General features: G+C 43.7%; 2 protein-coding genes across 11 annotated transcripts in view; one reads left to right on the top strand and one right to left on the bottom strand.

Moving 5' to 3' along the window:
• The window catches only part of LOC146404875 (uncharacterized), a 240,250-nt gene that overhangs the window by 119,456 nt on the left and 93,460 nt on the right, over window positions 1-27,334 (bottom strand). Inside the window, exons 3-4 of one of the 5 annotated variants that reach the window (XR_014842235.1) lie at window positions 10,281-10,358; window positions 4,948-8,336 (exon numbers count right to left, since the gene is read on the bottom strand). The exons of 3 other annotated variants lie outside the window; for them this stretch is intronic. Coding sequence is in view for 1 of the 2 variants with exons in the window: in XM_085019566.1 (XP_084875692.1) it covers window positions 9,249-9,377; window positions 10,281-10,358 (207 nt within the window). In the remaining variant the exon portion in view is untranslated. Of the gene's footprint in view, window positions 1-4,947; window positions 9,378-10,280; window positions 10,359-27,334 lie in introns of those variants that run through there. One more of the 5 variants, XM_085019566.1, reaches the window with a different exon arrangement.
• Window positions 1,888-25,354, top strand: CDC42EP3 (CDC42 effector protein 3). 6 transcript variants are annotated; one of them, XM_085019564.1, is made up of 4 exons: window positions 2,413-2,690; window positions 4,079-4,153; window positions 10,340-10,429; window positions 23,361-25,354. In XM_085019564.1, the coding sequence occupies exon 4, from the start codon at window positions 23,597-23,599 to the stop codon at window positions 24,359-24,361; it is 765 nt and encodes a 254-aa protein (XP_084875690.1). In that variant the 5' UTR covers window positions 2,413-2,690; window positions 4,079-4,153; window positions 10,340-10,429; window positions 23,361-23,596; the 3' UTR covers window positions 24,362-25,354. The 6 variants fall into 6 exon arrangements, with proteins under 6 accessions (XP_005662678.2, XP_084875690.1, XP_005662679.2 ...); XM_005662622.4 differs by lacking the exon at window positions 10,340-10,429; XM_003481240.5 differs by lacking the exon at window positions 4,079-4,153.

The raw sequence follows: 27,334 nt of genomic DNA on the forward strand, positions 1-27,334 counted from the left end.
ATAGAAAAATAGCCCACCATCAGGCCTGATAGATGCTTGCTCTACACATATGAGTGCATTAATTGAACCTAATTAAGATATCTTCTCTAGGTACACTTTCTTCGTCTTAGGCCCCTAAGGTTTTTACTGACTTTTCAAGGTGATAAACTTTTCTGTAACCCAGAGTAGAATCTCAGAACCTCTAAAATCTTCCTAAAGCAAAACTTTTCTCTCTCTTCCACAGTGAAATCAAAATCTAGCAAAACTAAAAGCAATTATAGTACAGGAAACACCCTTGTTTGGAAGGATAATCCACTATATAGGGGCACTCTCCCTCCCTGGAGATGTTCCATACCAAGAAGATGTTCGGTGCAAATAAATAACATGAACATCAAACAGGCATGGATAAATCAAATCGGCACCACTAGGCCCCTGAAGGAGTAGGTTTTGGATAAACTGTTTACAGCCCAGAAGTGAAGTCTCATAAAGAAAGGACAGAGAGGGAAAGTCTCTAGAAGTTGAGGAATGGTATAGAAAAGTGAAAATGGAGTTTGAGAATAAAATTGCTACCTCAAACAACTTGCCCCTCTTATGTTTGCACAAGCTGTAAAATAAGTAACTCAGTTATATGGAAGTAAAGTCTCTAACAGCAGCTAACAACAGAGCAAATGAAAAAAAAATTTCACACAAAAGACATGCATAAAGAATGTCTGTGTGCAAAAGGAATTTTTCATGTGGTATTTAATAAATATATATGCATACTATTTGTACTTATAAAAACACCATGTGCAATTAAAGCTATGCATAAATATTTATAAAAATACTTTCATCTAAGTAAGCCAGTAACATTTAATATTTTTCAATAAATTCATACATAAAATACATACATTACTGCCAAATGGAACATATATTTTGAAATATGAACCCCTGGTAAAACACTCAGGAATCTGGAGTAAAATTCAGGTATCTGCCAAAGGAAACTTCGGAGTAGTTGTCATTTGAAGAAAGGAAACAATGCTGGGTCTCTTATCTTCACCGACTGTTTTGCTTGTCAGATTTCTAACATCACTTCAGCTGAGTTTTGTATTTGACTTCCAACTTCATGGCCATTTGACCTGCCAAATATTATTTTCTTTTAACACTCCACCCAAGTATGTTGCTTTCCAGAACGGTTGTGTCCGTTTCCTTTTCACTTCACCTTAACATCAGCCGAGGGTTACAACGAAGACTTAATGTGCACCCTCTAAGGTTTCAGATTAACCCAGGGGCATTATGGTGACGACCTGATGCTGATATCGCTCTGGAAAGTCAAGGTTCTCCTGGAGGATCGCTCTTTGTGCCAGGATTTCCATTCAACCTGAGAATCCCGGGGCTGGGGCCAGGCTGCGAGTGCTTCACTCTCGCAGGTTCCAGCCCCCACCCCCAGGCCGAACGTGCGGGCTGGGACCTTACCGCCGGAAAACGCCGCCCTTTCCTGTCGCCTACTCATTCCCCAGGCCGAGAACTCAAGGACGAAGAGACGGAGACGGATTAAGAAAATTAACCAGGTCGACGCTTGGCCTCGAGGGAAGCAAGGCGGGGCGCGCAGCGGCGGTGGCTGGAATGACCGGCGGGCGCAGGTGCTGCCCAGGGCGGAATTTTACGCTCCTGGGCCGGCAGCTGCGGTACTTGCGCTCGTCTAGAGCAACCGCCACCCGCTTCCAGCTTTAGCCAAGTCTCTTTGAGGCACCCCGCAGGAGAGGAAACGCCTCCCGGTGGACTGGAAAAACCTGCAACATCGGCTGTTCGCGTGCCCACTTGCTCAGCCGGCACCCCCGGGCGTCTCTTGTGCGCCAAATCCACTCTCCGGGTTTTGGCGACATCTCCAAGGGGTTTGGGCTGGAAACTGACAGAAGCCCCCCCCCCCGCAAACTGGAGCTGAGACTGGCCCGGGGACCCAAGGCTCGGCCGGCGCGGCGCCGTCAGGTGGCCTCTCTTCCCCAAGAGTCCGCCGCCCGCCAAGCCGGAGCCTTGCTGGGCTGGATCGACTCGTTGGGAGGAGGAGAGGTGGGCGTACGAGGTTTAGTACAGGTGTCCGGGGTGCAGGCAGAGTCCCTTTGTCCTCTGGCACCCAGCAGCCAGTGCCTCTTTGAATTGGGCGTCCCTGCGACCTTCCTTTGTGCCAAGGGAGCGGAACACATCTTCTCGGAGAAAAGCCCCACCCCTGGAGGTGGCGCTGGGGCGGTAACAATAAGCGCCCATTGTCCGCCAGGGGCTTTCAAGCCCGGCAGCTGGCGACCGGGGTCTACCCGCCCGGGGCCGGAGCTCAGGTACTAAGGCAGGGTGGTGCGGCCAGCGACCCACGGCCTGCGCCCCGCCCCGGCCCGCCCCCTGCGCCGCCGGCCCCGCCCCGGCCCGCCCCGCCCTTCGCAGGTTCAGCCCTGGCGTCCGGCTGCAGTGCTTTCAGTATAGCTCGCACCTTCCCTCTCTCTCCACGGTGGCTGCTAACGGCGGGTTGCGCAGCGGAGGGGCCCGAGCTGGGGGCAAGCCGGGAGTCCCCGGCCTTGGGCGCCTTCACGCAATCTCAGAGCGGATAATGCTGTGAACTGGCGCCGCGCCCGCCGACCCGGCTGGATCTGCGCGTGGCGGGCAGGGACTGCGTGCGCCCTCGGAAAGTGTCGGTGCCGGGCGCCTGGCCCCGGGGCCAGCGGCTGGGATCCTTGGCGCCGCTGGTGAGTTGCCGTCTGCCCACAGCTCCTTTTCTGCGCGTCTGTGAGTTCGTCCGACCCGCGGCCGTGGCCGCTTCCGGCGTGCGCGGGGTCTAGGCTTGGAAACGCACGGGGAACGGTTATACCGAGGGCATCACCTTCCAGCTGGTGTCCTGAGGACCAAAGGCTGTATAAAGCAAACTGAGAGGGGTGCGGGCGGCACGACCAAGACGCAGAGCGCCACCGTTTGTGCCCACCACTTTTCAGGGTGGGGCTGCGCGGCTACACTGCCCCCTCTGAGCCATTGACAGCCATTCTGGGCGCTTATTGCATTTTTCCATCTGAGAACAAGCCGCACATGGCTGCCGCTCCCCTCCCATCGTGGACTGGCACCAGGGCCACACAAGGGTGCACCGCGCAGAACTGGGATGGCAGTACCCGCTGGGCGTGTGTCTCTTCTCTTGATGGGGGGCATTGTGGCAGGGGCTCCAACCTGCAGATCTGGCAGTTGCTTTTTTTTTTTTTTTTTTAACGGTGGTTTCTGAACAGCTGGATTGTTTTCAAGGTTTGCCTTTTGTTTTGTTTTTCCCTTTTTCCTTGAAACTGCCTTGATACAGACAAGTATTAGACGTGTGAGGACGAATGGATGAGGCCAGTAATTTTTTCATTATGAATTATTATAGTCCATCCCCCTCTCGACTTCGGGAGGCATGTGTTTCATCTTATAAATAGAAAGTAGCATATTTTTTGGCAGGACCTCCTTTATACTGTACAGTCTAGGAGAGGTCAGTTTAAAAATAAATATGCACTTGAATGTTACGTTACCGAGAGCCAGGCTGTGGCTGGGACAAGCTGCGTGAACAGCAGCATCAAAGCCGGGAACGCAGCTGTGTTAAAAGGAGTAAAAGCCCCAGAGTGCAACCCAGGCTGACAGTCAAGTAATTACATTTTGTTAAAAAAAAAAAAAAAAAAAAAGTGAGTGAATTAAAATGAGGGCAGCAATAGGAATGTCAGGAGGGTATTGCAACATGAATCTTTCCAGAGTTGGTGTATTTGGGGGGAGTCAGTGCTGATGTTTGCTGAGGGTGTAGGGGTGGTGAGGAGGGAGGTGCTGAGTAGGGGGAGGGAACTGATGAATGTGTTAGGGAGACAAAGATTTTCTCCCCAACCCCCAGCTCTTAGGCTTCACGGTATCCTGGAGTTTCCTGGGGGTGCTGCTTTTAAAAAGAACAGTCTGAATTTGAATAGCAGAGCCTTCCTTTGGGACTTCTCTTCACCACACCGGGAGACAAAAGGCTCACCTATAAGCTCAGATCCCTAAAGCAATTTAAAGGGCTCCTATAATATTCTAACTTCAAAAAGATCTTTCATCTAACAACCAGGAAATGCAGTTTCTCTTCTTTTCTGGACAGTTCCTGAGGTCCTCTTTTTGATATCAGCTGAAATTTGAATGAGCTCTTGTTGACAGCTAAGAATAAGCTACACAGGTATGTTTTCAGATTAAACATCCAAAGATAAATTAGAACAGTTGTGAAATGTTTGGCATTGTCACATGTGAAATAAATGATAAAGACCAATAGTCAAACAACCAAGGAATGGTTCTTCCTTAAGTCTCCTAAAAAATGTCGGTTTCCCAATAGGCCTCAGTCATTGAATAAAACACTCAGTATGAGCCCCTGGGCTCACAGATAAGAAGAGAAATTTGGAAGCTTTTCTGGATCCACGGCAGTTTTTCCTTTCCAGTGGTTATCATCTGCAAGAGATTTTGCATTATGAATTCCATGATTGGAACATGGTGCTGTGGCTGTGGCAGCAGCTACAGACATGAAATAAGATGAGCAGCCCCTTCTCTTAAACTCTGAGCCCCTTCTCTTAAACTCAGTGGAACATGTAAAGATAGCTAGAGTAATGAGTGTTGCACTTTTTTTTTTTTTTTTTTTTTGCTTTTTACTATAAATCTAAACATGGTGCAAGATGAATAAATACAAAGCCGTAAGAACCATTGCAGAAGTGCTCACATGAGCTGGTTTGTCCTATCAGCTCTCCAGCTTTTCCTTTAAAGTGGTTTTATGTTCAACACGTTCACAAAAGCGACCCCTTTTCACTTCTAAAATTTGTGGTATTCAACAGCAATGGGGATAAAGTTGTTTTAACCTACATCACCCAAAGATTTTTAGCACGCCATAACTTTTTCACAAGCTCTTTGCCCAGAGTCATAACATTTATCCAGTAAGTGGACTTCAATTCATAGCCTGAAAAACCTCCAGGAACACTGTTCTGATTTTTTTTTTTTTAATTATTACAATTCTTGCTTTCAGTCTGATTTTATTTAGGCCTGGCCTAATTTCTTTCTAACCAGAATCCTGTGGACCTGTTTATTCATTAATGGAATAAAAACTTAAATCTATTATTTAAATGCAGTATGTTTGCCAGAGAGCAAGAACAGTATGTATAATCATTTGAAACTACTAGATTGAGCCAGCCACAAAATCTTTACCAAGCACTGAAGCCCAAGATTTCTCCTGATATATCATGTTACTCAATGACTTTGGATGTTAAAGGTACTTCCTACATGGAGCCTGCCCTAGGTGCCAAGCCCTCTTCCTAGCCCTTTACTTTGATTATCTCATTTATTTCTAATAATCTATGAAGAAGGCACAATGTTTATATCCCCATTTCACAGGTGTGGAAACTGAGGACAGACCTCTTCTATAACTTGCCCAAAATTATACAGTAAGGAACATACCTAAATATTCCTACGCAGTGTAACAGAACAGTAAGTACATGTACGAATGGCTGTTTCCCACAAAGTTCAGCACCGCCTTCATAAGGAAATGAGAAAAAACAAACAAACAAACAAAAAAACACCTGAGGTTAAGAGCCTCTGAGTCAGGTTGTCTGGTTACATATCTTTGTCCTTAATACTTGTGCGACTTGAGGTAAATTACTTAGCTGGTACATACTTCAGTTTATCAGTTACAAAATGTAGATTAAATGAGCTAAAAAATAACGCACTCAGGACAGGACAGGTCCAGAATAGACACAATAAAAAAATGACGCTTTCATGATGCTTTTGCTGTTTCCCTAGGTGCTTAATGCTTGAACTATTAAATATTAATATTCACAACTACCTTTTGAGATGGATAGTATTGTTCTTATTTTCCAGGTGGGAACAAGGCTCAGAAAGATTTAGTAATTTGGACAAGATTACACAGCTAAGTAAGGAGCAGAATCAGGTTTAAAGTCAAGTTTTTGGGGCTTTGTGCTAAATAAATACCTCACCTTCACCACCAGAGAGAGGACCAGGGAAGCTATTAAATCTGACTCTTGTAAGGGTTCTTGGCCTCTGGCAGAGAACTCATTTCAAAGTACCCTACTGTGCAAAGGAGGGTGACAGTAATTGCTGGTCTTTGGGAATACCATTTATTTACTGAAGATAGTTCAATCTCACAGGTATGGCCCTAAGTCATTTATAGTGGATCCAGTATCAAACTGTTAGTGATAACCTGATCAGTTTAATTTATACCATAAACAAAGAGATTTACTAGGAATTTCAGAACACAAACATGAAGTAGAGTTCAGTGTGTGAAACACATCCTTGCTGTGAATTTCTAGAGGGTCAGAGGTTGCAGGGTCCAGTAACCCATCTGAATGGTCACTTCCTTGAGATCAGTGACCATATCCACAGTGCTTAGCCCTTCAGTCCCTAGCACTCTGGACATTTAATAGATATTTTATAGTGATGTTCCTCCAAGAGGAGCTAAAGCAAGAGGCAAAAGCCATGAATAAGGTGGGCAGGAAGGCTCTGTCCTTGGCGGAAGTCAGGCCTCAATACAGTTCTAAGTTCTGCACTAGCCCCGGACCCTGCCAGATAAGCTTCTGGTGTGAAAGATAGAGCAAGAGGTCTTTGAAACTGGGAGGAGTGTCCAGGATAACAGAAGGGGCCTGCCTTTGATACTGTGAGTTTGTGATTGGCTATGGGAGGCTATTCAGACTGAAGTGGGGCTTCTGGAAAGGATATCTTGGCCTGAAATAACCCAGGTTGTCTCAAAACCAAGGGCAACAGCTTTAGGGCTGGCCACCTCCATTTGGAATCTTCCCTCCTGCCCCCACACTTTAAAGGTTACGAATTAAAATGACATCCCACAAACCAGAATAAATAGTATCAGTAGCCAAACAGTTCTACAGCAACAGTCAGGTATGTTCTTTCCTTTAGAAAACATGCCTTCCTTGGCCTTGATGTACTTCAATTCCAAGTTTTACCAGTCTCATGATGATGGACTGAGTTCAGTAGTACCTCTGGTGGAAGAGCAGTTTTAAAAATTAAATCATACAATTTTATAATACAAAAAGTTGCTAATTCTGAATAGCCAAGAAAAGTGATGAGTTTGAGGGCTGATGAGTTTAAATTAGTATTTGTTTGAGTTATGAATTAATAGTAGAATCCTTGAATCTCAAATTTTAAACTTTTAAAAACCTGGGTTTTCTGTGATTTTGGATTTATTTGCATATTTGAGAAAGTCACCTTTAGCCTTCTAGTCTTTGGGTCTTTGTTAAACTGTGTTGCAGAGATCACACACCTGCAGTTGGCTAATATGGCACCACCTCATCTGAACCCTGAGACATGAATAGCATCAGAAAAGGATTCTTTGGGAAACCTGTCTGACGCAAGTCCCTTTCTGCAGGACCTTTCAGAGCATTTAATATGTCCCTGTGTACAGTGAATTTCTACAGGGAGATAGTCTAGCGAATCATTTTGCCCCCAGAGCAGCTGCAGGAATAGTCTGACAGGAAACACTCTGGGAACCATCCAGCCAGAGGCACACACCACACACTGTAGTCTGCCCTACTGAGCTGGAGGAACTTAAGGACATTTCAGAGAACCACAGGGTGTATAGGAACAAAGCCACAAGAACATGCTAGGAGATCTGGCAAACACCTCACCGTTCTGCTATCTGATAAAACTCATGCAGCATTAAGTGGAGACAATCAGAGGGACTAGAGATCAGAAAGCAGGTTCTCATCTTAGCTATGACCCAAGTTGTGCAAACAAGGTTCTCAGGGCCTTATGCTCGTCTCTTAAGAGGAGGCTTTTGGTGCTATGTGATTTCAGATAATCTCTAGCTCTAGAGTCCAGTGAGCCAGGATTAGTGACACCTATTAGCATAGCAGTCTCACTACTAATAATGTAAAACACTGTATTGAAAAACAGACTGAGTGAAGATTCTGGCAGAGCAGCCCCAGTCAGCCTGGAAGACAGAGAACTTCAAAGTCAGGTCTCTATTTAGACAACATATACATTTGGGAATCTGTCATGTTCTGGTGATGATTTGAAGGTCATATTTGTAGATACATCATTCCAGTGATAGATGACTTGTGTGTTTAGTTGAAAAAGACCTGACCTGTTCTGTTCAAATCCATTATAATCATTTAGGCTACACACAACTTTTTAAACAAGCAAAGGCATTTTTTGGTGAAATGCGGCTTGCCATTTCAGAATACATGTGATTTTTTTCTCTTTTCATTTATTTTTTTAAACTTTGTTTTTTTTTGCCAAGGATCAGTTAAGACAGGTAACATTCATTTTCAATGGAGCAGGAGACAAGGCTCTAAGCCTTTGACTGGTCAGCAGTGTCACCAGGTGAATCCTTGCCCTTCTTTGGGTAGGCTCTGTCTGTGAAGATGTGAAAGGGGAGGGATGGCAGTACAAAGGAAGCTGATGGAAGTTCTTCAAGCTCTCTCCTAGCTCTAACTGCTGTGATTCTATTACTCCCCCGCACCCCTTGTATCTGAGACATTTTCCATAGCATCTTATACCTTCGCCTGTTTTAACATTTTTTGTGTCTGTTTAAATTAGCACTTTAGGCAGACCCTCGTGGCTGCCTAGAGTACTGGCTCCTTGAGAGTTGGGAGTGAACCTAGTTTAGCTTGGTATTTATCATTTTTACAGTAGGACTTAATGATAAAACAATCTAGTCCTACCAATGTTACTGGATTCTGCCTAGGGTATCATCTTCTCTCAGCTTTGCTAAACCAGAAATCATTTTCAGTTACCCAAGCTCAAGTTGGCTCTCTGTATCCGTGGGTTGGGTATCTGCAGACTCAACCAACTGCAGATCAAAAACACTTGGCGGGGGAGCGGGGGAGAAAAGTTCCAAAAGCAAAACTTGAATTTGCCATGCACTAGCAACTATTCACATAGCATTTACATTGTATTAGGTGTTATAAGTAATCTAGAGATGACAAAGTGTATGTAGAGGATGTGCATAATTTATATGCACATACTATGCCATTTTATATAAGAGACTTGAGCATCTGTGGATTTTGGTATCTGTTGGGAGCCCTAGAATCAATCCCCTGCAGGTACTGAGGAATGACTATACTTGGAACCAGACCATTTGGGGTTTTACATTATTTAAAACAAATCAGTTTAGGTAGCTAGATCCCAAGGTCTACAAAAATAATGTTGGGAAAAAAATCCCCACAGTGAGCTTCCAACCTGTCTTGTTCCTTATGCAGCTCCAGTTTTTTGGAATAATTAATAATAATAACTGCCCCTCCCACTGATTATAAACTCATCAGCTAACAGGACTTTGTCAAGCACCTTATGGGCATTGTCTCCTGCTTAAAAAATACCATTACGATCGCTACTCTAGAGATGAGCAAGTTGAGGCTCACAAAGTCACTGGCATTGCTTTCCATTCTTAATATCTGGAAGGATGAAAAACGATAATGAAAATTTTAGAAGCTGGTAAAAAGTATTTTGATTCTAACATAATCTTAACATCATTTAAAAGTATTACTTTTTTCCCCTTAAAATTTCCTTAGAAGCTAGATGTTTCTGAAAACGTATAGAATCACAGAACCCTAACATTTGTTTTCTTGGCCCCACCCTCTCATCCTAACAGGATAAAACTAAGGTCCTAAGAGTTTGAGTGACAGCATGCATCCTCCTTGTTGGCCCAGTTCTTTCAAACTTTTTTTCTTTTTTTTTTTTTTTAAGGCAAAGAAAGAAAATGTTAGCATAAGCCCAGTATATTAACAAATAAAAACAGAATTTCTTTGGCTAAGGAGGAGGTGGGGGAATGTTTAGACCCTACTTTTCTACTCTTGTTTTCCTTCACCAGTGTCCCAGGGATGTCTTCCTAGAGCCCTGAGGGAATGTGGTGTGAGGGAACACTGTCCTATACTTTGTAATATTAAGTATAAATGCATCTCAAACACAAATCTGTGATTCTGTCACCTGTCTGTGTGTACCTGTAGCTTGCATGCCGGTACCAGGAACTGCTACTTGAAATGAGGAACGTGGACTAGCGGCTATCTCCCTGTAACTTCTCTCCCAGTGCAGGAATGTTCTCCCTCTCCCTCCCCTCTGGCATCCGGATGCAGTTCTGGGCTCAGCTGGAAAGCATCCTGTGATGGGCCTCTCCCATTCTTCAAGCTGATTAACTCAAGTTGGTTAGACTTCTTCTTCCTACCCAGCCCCACCTGGCCTCTCCTTGAACTTTAATCACACACCTAATTCTTTTCTTGAGATCGCACTGATTTCCTCTTACTTGAGAGCTTGCCAGATATTTAAAGAAAATAACTGTATGACTTTAAATTTTTCTTTACCTGACAGATAATGATTGGTTGTAATTTTCCCAACTCATAGGAGTCCCATTTGTTCTCAGGGCTGGAAGAATTGCACTCCTGGAGATAAAAGATGCATGTACATGTACAGAAGTTAGCTCAGAAGGAATTATTCTCTGATTAAACTGGAGGTAAAAAAAATCCCTTCCATTTGTGGAGATTGTTCACAGTCTGGACACAAACCATTTTAGACCCATTTGCAACAATAACGCTGGTGACTGCCACAGACCACATTTAAGGAGAAAATGGATGTGGTTATTTTGGCAGTTAGAACGGTCCCTCTCTGTTAGATAGTATTTCAGTAGATGTTCTGGTTTTTCATTTCTGATAAAGATACGCTTTGTGATTGCATAGCACTCTGTGAAGATTTTCACACTCAGCTCTTGTAATCTCCTGAAAGATAGGCAGGTTTGGGGTATTTCTCTCCATTTACCCAGGAGGTAACTGGCACCCCTATGGCCTGGAGTTGTACAAGGATCCTACAGGGCTGGATCAAAGTTTTACCCAGTTCTTTCCTCCCCAAAGGCATAGACAGAAAAAGCAGTGAGAGTTCTAGCTGCTGTTTTGCTTGTCCGTGTGTTCATTCATTAAATAGGTGTTGTTTTTCAAGTACCTAACTAGTCATGCACTGATATTCAAAACAATCCTTTTCTATTGAGTGTCCATTATAGTGTTGCAGGTTCTCCTGTGTATCTTGAGCAAAATAATCTAAGTTCCCCCTTAATCCATTTCCTTTTGAAAGGAAAGGTCAGGGGAGTAACTCGTTTCTCCTGGGCCTCATTCTTTAAGACTGACTTAAATTTAACTAGTAAGTCTGCATTCTGGGAAATGTACTGTCAAATTTTTCTCTCTTAAGACTCTATTTGCACATGGCAGTCATAGATGGAAGTCATTTCCCTTTGAAACAGCCTGTCAACAAATATTCTTTGCCTTAATCCCAAAGATCTGTATGAGCCTGTAGAATTACTGTGACTTGCATTGATAAACTGTTAAATTCTTACCCTGCACAGATAAAGGAAAAATGAAAGTCTTTGCCATAGCAAAGAAGTGACAGCTCCTAGCTAGATGACTTTATTTATTAATTTATTTTTCCTATAAGAGTCACAGAAATGCTCAGCTTGCATTTTCAGCAGGGCAGGAAGAGGAAAGAAATCAAGGCAATCTCAAACTTTCTCATTTGTTCATTCAACAAACATTTATTCAGTACCAGCCAGCCATAAGTTAAATATAGTTCTTTCCCCCAGAGAAAACAGCCTGGTGAAGTAGATGGTAGTAATTGCAGTGTAGTGTGAGTGTTGGTCAGTTCAAGATGTAAACAAGGTAGTAGGGGTCTTGAGGAACTGGCTGGAGATAGAGCTTCAGGGTTGGGCGAGACCCCAGTTGCCGAAATGGGCCCCATAGGCTATCTTATCTCCAGGCTGTAAAGGTGGGCCTGCTATTGAAGGTTAAGGGAGCATTTGAGGTGGCTCGTTCTGATAGAGATTGGAAGATAAATTGGAAGGGGATGATGAAGGCAAGGAGACAGGTAGGGAAGTAAATGCCCTTGTGCAGGAGAGACATCAAGAGGGCTAGAAGGCTGAGGGAGTAGGATGGACAGGAGACATGTAATAAGACTTGATGGGCAGAATGAGGCACAGGGAGGAGGTGGTTGTGACAACTGGGTTTTAGATTTGGGTGACTTCCTGCCATTTACCAAGAGGGAGAGGTACAGGAGGCACATGCTGAGGGCAGGTAAGAGGAGGGAAGACAGCAAATTCCATCAGGGATAGGTTGAATACAGAGTACCAGAGGGAAACAAAGCAGAGAAATCTAGAAGACTAGGGGAGAAAAGACAAAGTCTAAAAGACTAGCGATTCTTTCTGTGAAGGACCGGTGTTTTTTAGTGTTTTGTTTGTTTCAATGTCCAATCTATTGTATACTGACACTACCAGGCAATGAGTAGCTGTTTGGACCACACCTGGTTTCCATGCAAACCTCATGATACACAGCTTCCCATCAGAATCACATGCTTGATTATGTCAAAAAGTTTCTAGAAGTTTACTTTCAGTTTCTTTACTTATCACATCATGGAATGTTCCTGGTCTACAGACCCACTTTGATGAGCCCTGGTCTAGACTGAGGTATGTGTAGCCTGAAGACACCGATTTGGAAGTTAGCATTAGAGGTGGTGGTTGAAGCCACAGACAGGGGTATGATTGCAGGGGGATTGTTGAGGGCTGGGGGATGGACAACCACCATCCAACCCTGTGAAAATACCAGCAAGGCAGGAATTCAAACTCGTCCCCTCAAGAGTCAGTTCAGTGTTTTAGGTTTTGATGGCTACCGTCTGTTACTACTACCCAACTTTGACCTCATTGTATGAAAGCAGCTCTACAAGGGTTTCCAAACCTCAGCACTAGAGAGAATTGGGGCCAGATAAGTTTTTTGTTGTGAGAGGCTGTCCTGTGCATTGTAGAATGTTTATCAGCATCCGTGATTTCTACCTACTAGATGCCAGTAGCACCCCCACCCCTAGTCATGAGAATAAAAAATGTGTCACAATCAAATATGTCTCTTTGCCAAACGTCGTGGGAGGGGGCTAAATTACCCTCAGTTAAGAACTACTGAGTTGAAGATAATACATAAAAGAATGAGCACAGGTGTGTTCCAATAAAACTTTATTTATAAAAACAGGCACAGAGCCAGATTTGGCCCACCTACCATAATTTGCAGACCCTGATCAAAGGGATGGGTAGAGGGAAAACCAAAAGGTCTTAGTCAATCAAATTTGAGGGTCCTTTGTGTTCACAGCCAAAGAGGAGGCTCTATAAGTGATCCAGTATAAAGAGAAGGGGATTGTTGTCAAAGTTGCTCTTTTTTAATACGACCTTTGCCTACCTTTATTCTTAGTGAGTTTACACCTACCAGGAAATATCAGACACAAAATCACAAAATCAGAGAATAGGAAAGGAAACAAATATAAGCTCTACAGGAGCCCTAAGAAAACCTCTAAGCAAGGCAGTAATGACCCTGTATTGCGTGAGGTGAGTTTGAGAATTCCTCCAGGAAGGAAGTGACTGAAGCAGGTCTTGGAGGATGTTATGAATAGTGGTTGATGGTAAGGAGGTGGGAGGACAATTCATGTAAGGAACACAGAAAGTTAGGAGGGAAGTGAAGTGTCAATAGCAAGGGAAGGGAGCTATTGTCCCAGTAAAAGCCTTGTGGGTGTACAAGGTGCTCCAATGCACAGCCACAGTGCACGTGTTTCCTTTGAGAAAATAATTAATGGCACTTAACACTTTTTTCTAAGAACAGGATGTTTGTTTTTCTCCTTGAGACTCAGGGGGCTTTTATTACCTCAAAATTTTAATCTTTTGGCTTTTCTTTTACACAAAATCAAATCCCTTTTGAGATTCTCTTTGACAAGGGCAAAAATATTGAAAATTCCTAGCGAGTTAGAATTGGGGGGCCTGGTGTCTGCGATCATTTTATTCATTCTTAGTTCCTGACAAAGCCAAGCTGCTTCTCACTGATATTGAGATCATAGTGTGTCATTTCCTCTTCGTGCTGACGGACTTCAGGACAGATAGTCTGGAATGGCCATTCCATTCTCAACCCACTTCCATGGCCACCCTCATGTTAGTTATCAAATCAGCGGTTAAAAGCACAGACTATGGAGTCCAGCCATGGCTGAAATTCTGGCTCCTCCATGTTTTGGCTGATGGGCATAAAACATGGGCTTAATCAAAGACTGATTCCTAAGAGATGTGTTTTAATACTCACCTGCCTGCCCCACAGCAAGCATTCTAGCCATTGCTCTTCACAGGTATAAATTCTTTAGAGAACTAGTTATTTCAAATTTGCTGCTTTCTACAGATCTGGATGAGGGGATGGTTCATAGAAGCAAAGCAACTCATTTCTCATGATGGAAGGTCCATCAGGGGTTATGGATTTAAATAACACTTAAGTTGAAGTTCACTGTTTGCCATGTGTTGTGGGAGACAGAAAAGATGAATAAGACCCATCTCACAGTCACAGCAGAACTCTCAGCTTCGTCCAGAAGGGATATTCATTCATGCATTCAAGAAATATTTGTGTATATATATTTATATACAAATAACACAGGGGTGTCTGCCATGGAAGTGGGTGGAATTCATTGGCCACTGCCAGGTTCCAAATATACCCCGTATTGGTGTGACACAGAGAAGCCAAGTTTCAGCCCATGAATGATTGTCAAGGGCCTTAGAAGGATGGGAAGATAGCACAGAAACCCCTATCTGTCCCTTCACCCCATTACGGAAATAGAGAAGCCAAGGGACCTTTGAGTGTGTGCAATAAAGACAAGGTGGGGTAGGGGGAAAGTGACCATAGTCTGAATTTCTGGACACCTTTCAAACCTGTTTGGATCATTTGATATTCTTCTTGCTGGAGTAGGAGTTTTCATAGATTAATTGCTGACTTAAATAGTAGTTTTTGGGGTGTGCAACTAAGCAACTTCACAAGTTTCTTGATGTGAGCAGAGTTCACAGATTTGAGCAAATTTCTGGCTGAATATTGCTGACAACTTCAGGGTCAGTTTCTCTTCCTGTATTGATATTGTCCTTGCAGTTTTGCAAACCAAGTCAGATCCACTAGTTCTAGAAGCACGGGAGCAGTTTGAGGGAATGGTCTTATTTGGTTCATACCCACTGAGTAGAGCATCCTTTTGACCAGCCCTGAGGCTAAGTCCCTCGTAAAACTAGTCATAATAAATGAACCAGTCCTTTCTCCTGTATTTTATAACTGCCAGGGACCTACAACCATCTTAGTCCTCACCAGTAACATTTTAATAGGGAGAAAGGGTGTAATGACCTCTCTTCAAAAGTGCAGGGTCGGTACTTTGAGGTGGATGTTTTGTCTTCCAATTTTGTTTCTAAAATCCCCTTTCAATAGTACAATTAGAGCCTATAAATGTGAGGAGTATATGCACATTAGCAGTGAGTCTCCTGTATGGTATTTGTGGGTCTATATAATCAGGGTTGTAAAAGAAAAATAAATACAAGCTGTAGCTGAATCAGAAACAAGAAGTCCATTTACAAATAATTGAGGGTTGAGATGTAGCATGCATATACTTTCTGAGTGGGTCTATAAACTATTGTCTGCTCAGTCTGGCTATAAGCTCATTTGCATGAGAGCTGGGTGGCTGGGAACTGAGATATTGGCGTTTTATAGCCTTGTAGCATATATAGCCATGTCCTCAGTACAGATAATATGGGGAGAGGATAAGAATCTAAAAATAGAAAAGGCATCTTATCTTCTCATGGATGAAGTAAAACAGACTAAAAATATGAAAAGCATCCCTTCAGGATGCCATCTACCCGGATATTCTCTGGTTACATTTATTTCTGCCTTAGATTTTCATGTAAGTTCTATGTTGAATCTCTGATGGAATTTTTTTTTTCTCCCTGAATTTGAAAACTCTTTGATCCAGAGAAGTGCTCCCACAGAGCTTTGCAAAAGGACTAGCAAGAGTGCCCTTACTGTAGTAATATTTTAGTATTTCTGATACAGAAGGTTGTCTCATCATCCCTACATTAGTAAAAACTTGCATCTTCAAAGGGAAAGTATTGTAGGAAAAGTCTGTGAGTGTTTTTTATAGGTGAGTGTGATGTGGGATGATAAGGAAATGAGCAGTGATAGTTTTCCCAGGTAGGAGATGTAAAATGAACAGGGACAAAACCCCACCTGCTGTGCACATTTCAGAGGCCCAGAGTCAAGGCTGCTGCCCTGTGAGGTCCTCAGCACGTGCCAGGTACACTGCTCCCTCCCCATAGCAACCCATTCTATCTTTACAGAACCTTGAGTTGTCCCCTGGAGGATCCAAAATCTGTTTCCATGTAGCTTCGGCTTTTGTAGCTCCAGGGCCTCATATAACAAGTTAATCCCTTTTTCATTACAGTTAAATGACTCCTTCAGATCCCTAAAGATTCATTTTCCCTCAGTGCTTGAGTTTTGTTTAAGCTGCTCCACTCTACCTTCTCACGTGTCTTGGCCGAGTCCCTTTTGTCTCCTGGTTGGACTCCTGGAAACATGTAGGAACATGTTCTAGGCCACCTTTTTCCCTTTAAAGTGTGGAGTCCAGAGTGAAATAGACTTTTCCACGGCTTATCACAGTGGAATTGTCTCCCCTATGTGGGCAGCAGAGATGGCAGCCACAACAAAGAATGGTTGTGGGTGGGGAAGGGGTGAGGGTTCTTGGCCACATTTCCATTTTTCCCTGGGACTGTTGTTTCAGGCACGAAAAAGGATAATTGAGTATTTTTGCTTGGGGCCCAGATGGTGCAGCGGTGCTGCATCTGGGTGCTAGGAAGAAGGGCACACTGAACTCTGAGACAAAGAGAAAAGTGATCAGAAGCTTGGGGGAGCCTGAAGGATGTGACAGCTAAGGAAGAAAGGAAAAGTCTGGCACAGACTCACTTCCCGAAAGTCGAAGAAAGGAAAAGGCCACAGGTCCCTTGGGACAGTCACACTCCCCCTTACCTGACGCCTGCCCTGTTTTTATACATGTGTGTTTTAGATTAACACTGCAACTAGTTGTGCAGGATGCAAGAAATTTTTTATCCTCTCTCTCCCCTAAGAATTAATCTAAAAACAATTAGTAGACAAACCAAGCATTCCTTTCTTAAATGAAATCTAAAAAAATCTCAACCCCTTTTGTTCTTTACAGAGCCCTGTGAGTTGCCAGTACAGTCAACCCTGGTCATCTAGGGACAGATTTTTCATTGTGTGACTTTTTCATAACCTTTTGTTTCCCCCCCCACACCTCCTGCCTGCTGCCCTGTTTTGGTCTTTTCGCCATCATTCTCTATATTGAAAGGATGATAAGGAAATGAAGTGAAAGGTAGCCACTTCAGTTTTTTTTTTTTTTTCATTGAATTATTATTGCTGTGTTGATTTCTATTGTTAATATGGTCACTTGTGGTTAAATCAGTCACATGTAAGAAACTGGAATTGTCTAGCCTAGTGCAGAAATGACCACCTAATAGTCTTATCAAAACCATGCCTTTAACTTCCTCTCAAGTCCTTTTGTGTCTGGGAATCCTTGAGCGTCTCACAAATTCCTGTAAGTGGGAGCCTGTCTTTGCAGCTGGACTCCGTGTCCACACATCTGCCGGACATCCTCTCTAACCTTGAGAGAGGGTGACAGGCGACTGACTGGGGAGTTGAACCCTTTTGTTGGCCAGTCTATCCTCTCCAGTGCCCAGGAGCTGGAACCTTTGTTTTCAGAGGAATCTAATTTCCCAGATGAATATTATCTCAAATCTCATCTAAGAGGTGGTGTCGGGGGTTGGGAAGAGGAGCAAACAGTGATCCAAGAACTCCTGGAGAAAGGGATTAGCAATCTTGGAGGATTCGGATTTCAGGGTCAGGGCAGGGTTTTGAGAAAGATCTACACCTGGGATGATTTCTTTTTCTCGTTCTTTCCTTCCTCCCTCCCTTCTCCCTTCCTCTCTTTCAATGGTAATGGGAGCGGAGGAATGGTAGCAATGCAGGAAAGCTGGAGAGCAGGAAGGCCTGAGTGTGGGCAGCTGTCAGTACCCAGGAGCTATTGGTGGTGGGGTCCTGGCCAGTACACCAAGGCTGGAAATGCTCTTCTCTCAGCTCATGGAACACCCAAGAGGGCTTGCTTACCACTTCTCGTCAGACTTATCATTCCTCTTGTTTAGCTCTACCTCTCCTCTTCCTACTTCCTCCTCTTGGGTGGCCACCTGCCTCAGGCTCTCCCTCTGATTCATCCCATATGGGTCAGCCACCAGCATTCTCTGGGAGCCCAGGTCTCCTTTTCAGAAAATGGTGAGGAGAGACAAGATTTTGTGTTGTGGTCTTTGGGACCATCCCACCACAAAATGCTGCCCATCTGTGCCAGCATCATTTCAAACTAGAAGCTATACCCCCAGGGCCCCAGCACCTCCACCTGCCTGTGCTTCCCTCCATGTAGTACCTGCCACCCATCATTCCCCCAGGGACCTGGGTCTCTTGTCTCTTCTCATTTCCTTCTGACAAAAGACCCTTCTCTTCTGAGACCTCTTCCATTCTGTGCATACAGAGTGGTGGAAGCCTCTCCTATGAAGACCTGATCACTGCTGGAGGAAGTCATCTGGCCCTCTGACAGGCTCAGGTGAGACCCGCTTCCAGTCCAGATTTGGGCTTTGGAACCCACTTTCCCATAGTAATGTTTGCATTATGATCAATCAACTCATGGGTTCAGTAGGCGTTTCAGGACCTATGTATAAAACTGTCTCTGCAGGATAGTGCAATATGAGCCCTAAACTACCTATGTACTTATTTTTTTTAAAATAGCTAATTCATTCACATGGTTCAAAAATCCAGAATTGTAAAAGGATACACAGTGAAAAGTTTACCTTCCACCCTTATCGTCCCCTTCCATCTACTTCCTCTCCCCTGGGCACTGATCATTATTTCCTGTATATGCTTCCAGAGATAGCTTATCAACAGACAAGCCAGTACAGATGTTATCTACACACTTTTGCACCTGCCTTTTTTTTCCTTTGACATATCTTTGAAACTCTTTCTATATCAGCATATAGAGTTGCTTCATCCTTTTGTAGACCTGTGTAATATTCATTTCTATGTATACACCTTAATTTGTATAACCAGTCCTCTAAAGTTTTATAGAAGTTCCCAGGCTAGAGACTGAATCCAAGCTGCAGGGACAAGAATTGAACCCATGCCTCTGCAGCAACCCAAGCTGCTGTAATTCTGTTCTTAATCCCCTGCACCATAATGGGAACTCTGTGATTTGTTGTTTTGATAAATTTCACCCTCCACTGAGGTTGGACCTGTATATGCTTCCCTACCCTTAACAGCACAACATATTATCAATTATACTTTAAACAGGCTTGGAAAGCACCCCCTTTGTCTTTGGGAGCTGACTGAGTTCCCAGAAAGTGTGCTCCTTAAATGTAAAGACCTCAGTGTCTGGAGCCCAAGATCAGTCACTTGGCTTAGTGCTGGTAGCCATGTAGCTTTGGCAAAGCCTGTGCCTCGGGGCCTCATGGCTAAAATGGGGACATTAACATGGGTTCTTGTGAATGAGCTAGTGCACATCAAAGGTTAGAACAGTGCTCAGCACATAGAGACACTCTCAATAAACATTTCCTGTCATATGAAGTGTTGGTGGTTCCCAGTAGACACACACATACCCTCTGAGGACACATGCCCTCCCCACTTTGTTCCCAATGAAGAAACTGCCTCTTAGGCTCCTGCATTAACAACAGCTGAGATGATGTTGCCAGCAGTCAGCCTGGGAAAGGAAAGGGGTGTGGCTGTCCACTGACTGATAAGCCAGGGAGCCCAGAATATTCAGAAAGGAGGAGAGGAAAGCGTCAGGGTAAAGTCATTGATACTGGATTATCTCTTCTGGGATCAAGCATGGCTGTCCCTGAGCTGGAAGAGGGAAAATAACAGATAAGATAGAGGGATAGAGTCAGAGCTCTCAGATATTTCCCCAGCATCATATCACAAACATCAGCTCGTCTAAAGTTATAAAATTGTTATTTCTTCAGCAAGTTCCCTTTTTTTTTCCCTTAAACTTCCAATGTACTAGGGGAGCTCTTACCCCTGGCATAGTAGAAATTCAAACAAATTATTGTTTCCAAAGTCCTAGAAGCCTCCATCCTGTCATGCAGCAAATACTATGTAAATATTTGTAGAAAGAAAGAAAAACGCCTTTTAAGGTATTCCCATTCTCCTACTCCTGAGAATCTCACTGCCTGAAGCTTATCTAACCTCTACTCACCAACCGTTTTCTTAGTTTTTTCTCTATTTTTTTTTGTTGTTGTTGTTGTTGCTTCTCTCCCACCTTTGTGTCCACTCCGCTGACATAAAACTCAACTTCTACCAGGCCGAGCAAGTCTCTGGTGAGGGGCCTGCAGTGCCCATGGCCATGGATGTGGCCAGGCAGGGACTGAGGACTGGGCATTCCTCCCCTGGGCCTTCCAAGTATAGCAAACATATCCTCTACCTTCTCTCCTTACTTTTGCTCCCCAACATCCCCAGTCACTGTACAAGTAAAGGGTGAATGTGAGTGATCTAGTCAGAGAAGCAGAGAAGCACTCTTGACTACATCTTCATGGTATTTTTACTTCTCTAAGGGGTTTGAAATGAATGCCATGCCTTGGTTCTGGCCTTGCATAACCCTGGCTCCACCAGCTGACCACACACCGCCCTTGCATGCCCTGGAGTTATGGTGGACACACTGGATTGTTCCATGGCAGCTGCCCTCCTGGCCATGTATGCTGAGGACATGGCTCTAGTGGGCAGCTGTTCCTTAGGGTGCCCCCCACCCCCACCTTCTGCAGGCCCAGCGTCTCAGCTGTTCCTGCAGGCAGTCATCACGCTATGCCCAGAAGGGCAGGGAGGTGATGTCAGCCACCCTGGGTGGCAAGAGCCCTGGGCTGTTGTACACTTAGAGGGTAAAGACATTCTGATGTTTTAGCAGGAAGACCCAAGACTTCCACTTTTGTTACTATTAAGACCCAAATTAGAATTAACGCTATGAGAATGTCAGGCTCACAGGCATGCCTTACTGTGCTAGGGTTCCCCATCTACTTGCTTGGTATCAAGCGTCTCTTGATAACATGGTATCTCTGTGCCCTCCTAATCTGTGTTGGGAAGGCAGACTCTCCAGGCTCCTCTGGGGAGTGTGTGGTCTTATCTGACAGCTTCCAGGTTAGTCTGTTCTGGGTGCAAACCCTCATGCAGCACTAGCCTCCTCTCCACTCCCAAAATTAGGGTACAGTGGTCTCTCCACTTTTCCTCTGCCTTCTCAGGCCTGGGTGCCTGCTCCTTCCCAAAGAGAGCCAGCTGTTACCTTGCCAGTGAGTACTAGAGTACAGTTATCGACACCTGCCACAGGCAAATGAATTTAAAACTCTTGTTGAAAGGAAAGATAGATGGGGCATGGGGCACATGCACACAGCCAGCTGCTACAAAGCAAATGTGGCTCTCAAGCCACCATCTAACCCAAGCCTCAGAGTAATTACGTATTTATTTGCTCTGTGGCCAGGGGGAGGAGAGCCCAATGGGAGACGTCACAGCAGAGCCATTTTAGGAACTCCCACAGTGAGGAAGGTTTTAGCTTCTCCATGTTGGCTGATGTGACTGAAGAGTTGGAGGATTATTTTCAAGAGGTGAAGAGTGTCTCATATTTCAGATGAGAGCCCTCAAGCCTCCATGTAGCGCATCATTTCTAATTGTGTAATGTAGCATGCGCAGGGAAGGTACGTTAATTTTCTACAGGCAGTGGCTTCCCCCACCCATTGTCTGACAGTGTTTGCAGGTCAGGAGTTCCAGCAGAGCTTAGATGCATAATCTCAATAGGCTGTAAACTAGGGGTTGGAGCTAAGTCCTCAACTTCCCCTTGGACACTTCTGGTTCCAAGTGATCAGGAAGATCCACTTCCAGGTTCCCTCAGGTTGCTGGCAGAGTTCATCTCAGTATAGTGGCATCCTATTTTTTTTTTTTTCCTTCTGCTTCTTGGTCCACACTCATGGCACATGGAGCTTCCCAGGCTGGGGTCTCATCGGAGCTACAGCTGCCGGCCCACACTACAGCCACAGCAACGCCAGATCCAAGCCATGTCTGCAACCTACACCCAGCACACAGCAACAGCCAGATCCTTAACCCACTGAGTGAGGCCAGGGATTGAACCCGCCACCTCATGGTTCCTAGTCGGATTCGTTTCCACTGTGCCACAATGGGAACTCCATATAGTGGCATCCTTTTTCAAAACCAGTAAAGGAAGTCTTCCTCTAGTCCGCTAAGATGGAATGTTTTATTTTTATTTATTTTTAATTTTTGTCTTTTTAGGGCCGCAGCCACAGCATATGGAAGTTCCCAGGCTAGGGATCGAATTGGAGCTACAGCTGCTGGCCTACCCAACAGCAACACGGGATCCAAGCCATGTCTGTGACCTACACCACAGCTCACAGCAATGCCAGATCCTTTACCCACTAAGCGAGGCCAGAGATCGAACCTCCATCCTCATGAATGCTGGTCAGATTAGTTTCTGCTGAGCCACGACAGGTACTCCTGGAGTCTTTTATAATGTAATCTAATCAGGGTTGTGACATCTCATGACCCTGGTTAGCAGCAAGTCACAGGTTCTGCCCACAAAAGCATTAGTACCAGGAGGCCACATACCCAGGTTACCTTGGAATCCTGCCTACCACAGGGGAAAGATACAAGCTTATCAGCTAATGTTTCAAAAGAACTCTCATGTTAAGACCCAGCGTATTATATATGATCACACATTTTTCTGTGAAAAGAAGCTGTTTTTTTCTTTTCCTTCCATTTCAGAATGCCTCCAAATCCTGACATTTTTAACAGCCCAGTTCTCTCTGCTACAGCTTGATTCCAGCTCTAATTTCCATAACGGCTGTATGTTGTTGAGAAAGGGTGTTCTTTGTTTTGACTCCTGAATCTCAGTTTTCTCACCTGTATGAATGTATTTTCTCTGAGATTTTTTTTGGACACTAGCATCACTGCCACTTAGGAAATGGTATTTCCAGCTTCTTTGCTTATAGGACTTCATTGTATTGGATTAATTTCATTCATATAAAGAATTCAATCAACAACAAAACATTCTTAGTCTTGCTTGCCTGAATGCCAAAGCAAAAGAGAAAATATATCTTAAAACAAATCCAGTTGTGTCTAAGGAGCTGAAAGCACTCAGGTCATGTGCTGGCAGCTGTTCTTATAATAGAGGAAAAGGACTAAAATCTTAGACATATCCATAAAATTGTGTCCATAGCCATTTAAAAGTATTGATGTACTAAGTTTGTTTTTTTTTAGATCTTTTTTTTTTTTTCCTTTTTTTTTCCTCTGAAGTAAGACTAAGATTAGTGGACCCTTGTTAAGATTAAATTTTTTGTCTTTTTTAATGGAAGGAAACCACAAAATACAGCCTGGCTTCAAATGGGAACTAGTCCCACCATTATTTACAGGCTCTTGTCAAAATGTCAGACCCAAGTGATCTCTGAAGGGTCAGCTAATTATAACCTGCTTTGGTTTCTCTCCCAGGTTTCTCCATGCTGTGGAAGGGATTGGTGGATATAACAGGCTCTCCAGAAAGTTCTGCTTGGTTGTAAGTCCAGAAGGCCTGTTAGACCTCCGTCTTGTTTCAGAGTCACTTCTGAAGCTACTTGAGAAAAATAATGTGACAGTTCCTATCAAAAAGTATACTGGGAAACATAAAGCATCCGTGAAGAAAGTGGCCCTTTTTCCATTTTGCAAAATCAGTGTTCTCCAATTCCAAAATGCCAGCCAAGACCCCAATTTACCTGAAAGCTGCCAATAACAAGAAAGGAAAGAAATTTAAGCTGAGGGACATCTTGTCTCCAGATATGATCAGCCCTCCCCTTGGAGACTTCCGCCACACCATTCACATCGGCAAGGAGGGCCAGCATGACGTCTTTGGAGACATTTCCTTTCTTCAGGGGAACTATGAGCTTCTACCTGGAAACCAGGAGAAGGCACACATGGGCCAGTTCCCTGGGCATAATGAGTTCTTCCGGGCCAACAGCACCTCCGACTCCATGTTCACAGAAACACCCTCGCCAGTGCTCAAAAATGCCATCTCCCTCCCAACCATCGGAGGGTCCCAGGCACTCATGTTGCCCTTATTGTCACCAGTGACATTCAATTCCAAACAGGAGTCCTTTGGCCCAGGAAAGCTGCCCCGGCTTAGCTGTGAGCCAGTCGTGGAAGAGAAGGCTCCAGAGAAAAGCAGTCTGTTGGAGAATGGGACGGTCCACCAGGGGGATGTCTCATGGGGCTCCAGTGGGTCCGCATCCCAGTCCAGCCAGGGCAGGGACAGCCACTCCTCCAGCCTCTCTGAACAGTACGCCGACTGGGCGGCTGAAGATATGTTTGACCATCCCGCCCCATGCGAGCTCCTCAAGGAAAAGACTAAATCAGAGGAGTCCCTCTCTGATCTCACAGGTTCCCTCCTCTCCCTGCAACTTGATCTTGGGCCCTCATTTCTGGATGAGGTGCTGAATGTCATGGATAAAAATAAGTAACAGGACTCTGCAGGCTCTTTTCCATTGGAATAAAATGTATCAAAAAACCGACTAAACAGTCGAAGAGAAGAGCTTTGCAGGCTGTATTTGTTGTCATGTGATGGGTTTTCTAAAATAACGTTCCTATAAAATATTTTTTTACCTGGTATGCCCTGTTTGCAAAAACAGTTAAAAAAAAAAAAAAAGCCCATCCTGGCAAAGAGGAAGTGAATCAGAACCCATTTCTGGCGGGCACTGGTAATGTACAGTTCACATTTTTTGTTTCCAGACACATAAGAAATCTGGCTTGGCCAGGATTGGCACTACTTAGCTATGAAGGGCTGTGCCAATCATATTAAGGACTTTTACAGTACTCATGTTCTGAGCAAGAGGAAATCAACATTTATTTAACACCTAAGCCTTTTTTCTAGACTCTTTTTCTATATTGTATTGTTTGGACTCATCAGAGCAAATTCTTCAGTGTTAAAACTTTTCTGTTTTCACATTTGAACAATTTTATGGGTTTTGGGGATTTGCTTGTAGCTCTTATATATCCCTATATATAATATCTATATCGTGAAATTTTGACTGTCAGCTACATGTTGGTAAGACACAAGCAAAGTATTACTGTAACTAAGTTATTTTTAAAGTTAAAATATATTTTTATGTGCCTTCAGCTTTTTATTGCAAAGTCTACATTTTATAGATATTACATCAAATGTGGTCATTTGACTTCTTTCCATTGGGGTTCCATTGTAAGCTGTGTATTAGTGTATGTTTGGAAAGTGTATTCATACTTAGCTTTTTTTTTTCCCTTCATCTGTTATCATACTTTTCACAGCAGCCAACAATGGACTGTAAAGTGTAAAGGCACAGGTTACTCACATTGCTTCTGCAGAGACTGTGGGCTACACCACATGATGTTATTTGGAAATGTGGGTATTTTAGTTCAGTACATACTTGCATTACATAGGTACTTCATACAACACAATAAAGAGTAAATGTTAAAATCAACTTGCTTGGTTATAGTAATAAAGAAAATCATAGGACAATAATTATATTTTCTTTTAAGTCCAGGGCTAGAAAACTTGCTTGTTTAAATGTATATGAGCCTTTAAAATTAAGGTAAGAGGTGATTTCCACCTACTCTGTAATTCTGATTATTTCACAAAGCTTTGAAATTCCAGAAACAAGGCCCCTCAATTTTAGGAAAAATAAACATATGAGATGAGAGTTGTTTTTTTTTTTAATAAGTCAGCACTGATGCCAACCTCTCAAAAACTATTTCTGTGAATCTCTTCCCTTACTTTAACCAGCAAACTCATGTAACCCCAATCCCGTCCCTATAAGGTAAAAGTTTTCATGCTGCAGCTTTCACATAGACAAGATTAAGAAGGCCAAAAAGAGAGCACTTACCCCCAAGGAGCCAGATATGCCCTGAGGATGTCGGTTAAGGAACAGGAAAAGGAAATGTACACAGCAGTTCCTGTCCCATTGTCGACCACCCTTTCCCCCTCAAAGACTAACACTAACACAGTAACTTTCATTCCTCCTTAAAACATATCCCTGAAATGACTTTCTCTTCCAAACACTTCAATGATTCTCAGCATGTCTGGAGTTGTTGCAATTCCGTCATCTGATTATCTGAAATAACTTCTGAACTGTAGGTGAAATGCAATTAAGATGACTAACCAAGTAGAAGAGGAAACAAGCTTTGTTAGAGCACTGAGTTCCTGCCTTAATTTCCCAGTTGTGCTTCTATCTCACAGTTTTCTTTTTCTGCTCCACCACACCCCACTCATAGTTCAATGTTCCAAAGAGAAACTTCCCAGTCTCTTCTAAATCTTGTGAATGAGGAAAAGTCCCATGCATGATCATTTTTAAGCAGACTCTCAACATGTTCTCCATCTTAATTCCTTCCTTTCTTTCTTCCACACCCGTGGCATATGAAAGTTCCTGGGCTAGGGGTCGAATCAGAGTTGCAGCTGCCTGCCTATACCACAGCTACAGCAACACAGGGTCCAAGCCATGTGTGACCTGTGCCAAAGTTCATGTCAACGCTGGATCCTTAAACCCATTGAGCAAGACCAGGGATTGAACCCACATCCTCATGAGTACTAGTCGGGTTCTTAACCCGCTGAGCCACAATGGGGATTCCCCCATCTTAATTTCTATTAATCACCTTTTCTCATTTTATTCTTCATTCTACAGCATGACCACAAGGAAAAGATTAAGCTATTAGGTGAGATGAAGAGGAATGTCTGCCTTTCCTTTGCCTCCTCTGTAAGTAGGGAGAACAGCTCTGCCAGTATTATATTTGTGTGATAGAATCTAAGCAATAACGCATCTTTATCGGTATTTACCCATTAGACCTTCTCTGCCGTTCCCATTGAGTTAGGTATCATTGAGATGGCAAGCAATATGCCCCGGTTAGAAAGGAAACAGCCACATCTGGCCTATGAACGATATTGTTGAGTCATTTCTCCTGTGGCCGCCCTTCTAATACCCAGTTCCTTCCCCAGGGAGCATGTGAAGAGCTGGTAGAGGATTTCTCCTGCAAAAAGGCTCTTCCAACCTGCACCTGCTGAGAGTTGACCATTCTCCTACTTTGAACCTAATTTATAAAGTCGCACTTTATTTGCAAATCCGGAAAGATGAAACGACCAGAAAAGAGACCACACAATTTGTATAAATGGAAACCGTTAGTGTTGTAGTAGACAAGGTTCTTGTGGGTAGTCTCTTCCCTTTGCAGTGAGGCCTAACAAAGGACAAGGTAGATTATTTCTACCTAAAATTATCTGCTGAAAAATATCAAAACATCAAGGTCTTAGGTCTGTACAAATGTAAAGTCATTAATTATCACATTTCAGTGAGTCAGAGTCACAAAGACTAAACTGGTTGAACATAAAAAAAGAACCTGGGTTTCCAGAGTCACGGTCTATTCCTTTTTTATGTTACTGAAAGTTACTGTTTTTCCTCCACACAGAAAAACCT

This window comes from Sus scrofa, chromosome 3, assembly GCF_054392235.1.
Source record: "Sus scrofa isolate SSC_HxYL_T2T_F1_AM1 chromosome 3, Sscrofa_HxYL_maternal_Yorkshire_Landrace_v2.0, whole genome shotgun sequence".
Classification (NCBI taxonomy): domain Eukaryota; kingdom Metazoa; phylum Chordata; class Mammalia; order Artiodactyla; family Suidae; genus Sus; species Sus scrofa.

Coding starts and splice junctions, on each gene's coding strand:
- CDC42EP3 (XM_005662621.4), top strand. CDS start 23,597: ATGCCAGCCAAGACCCCAATTTACCTGAAAGCTGCCAATAACAAGAAA.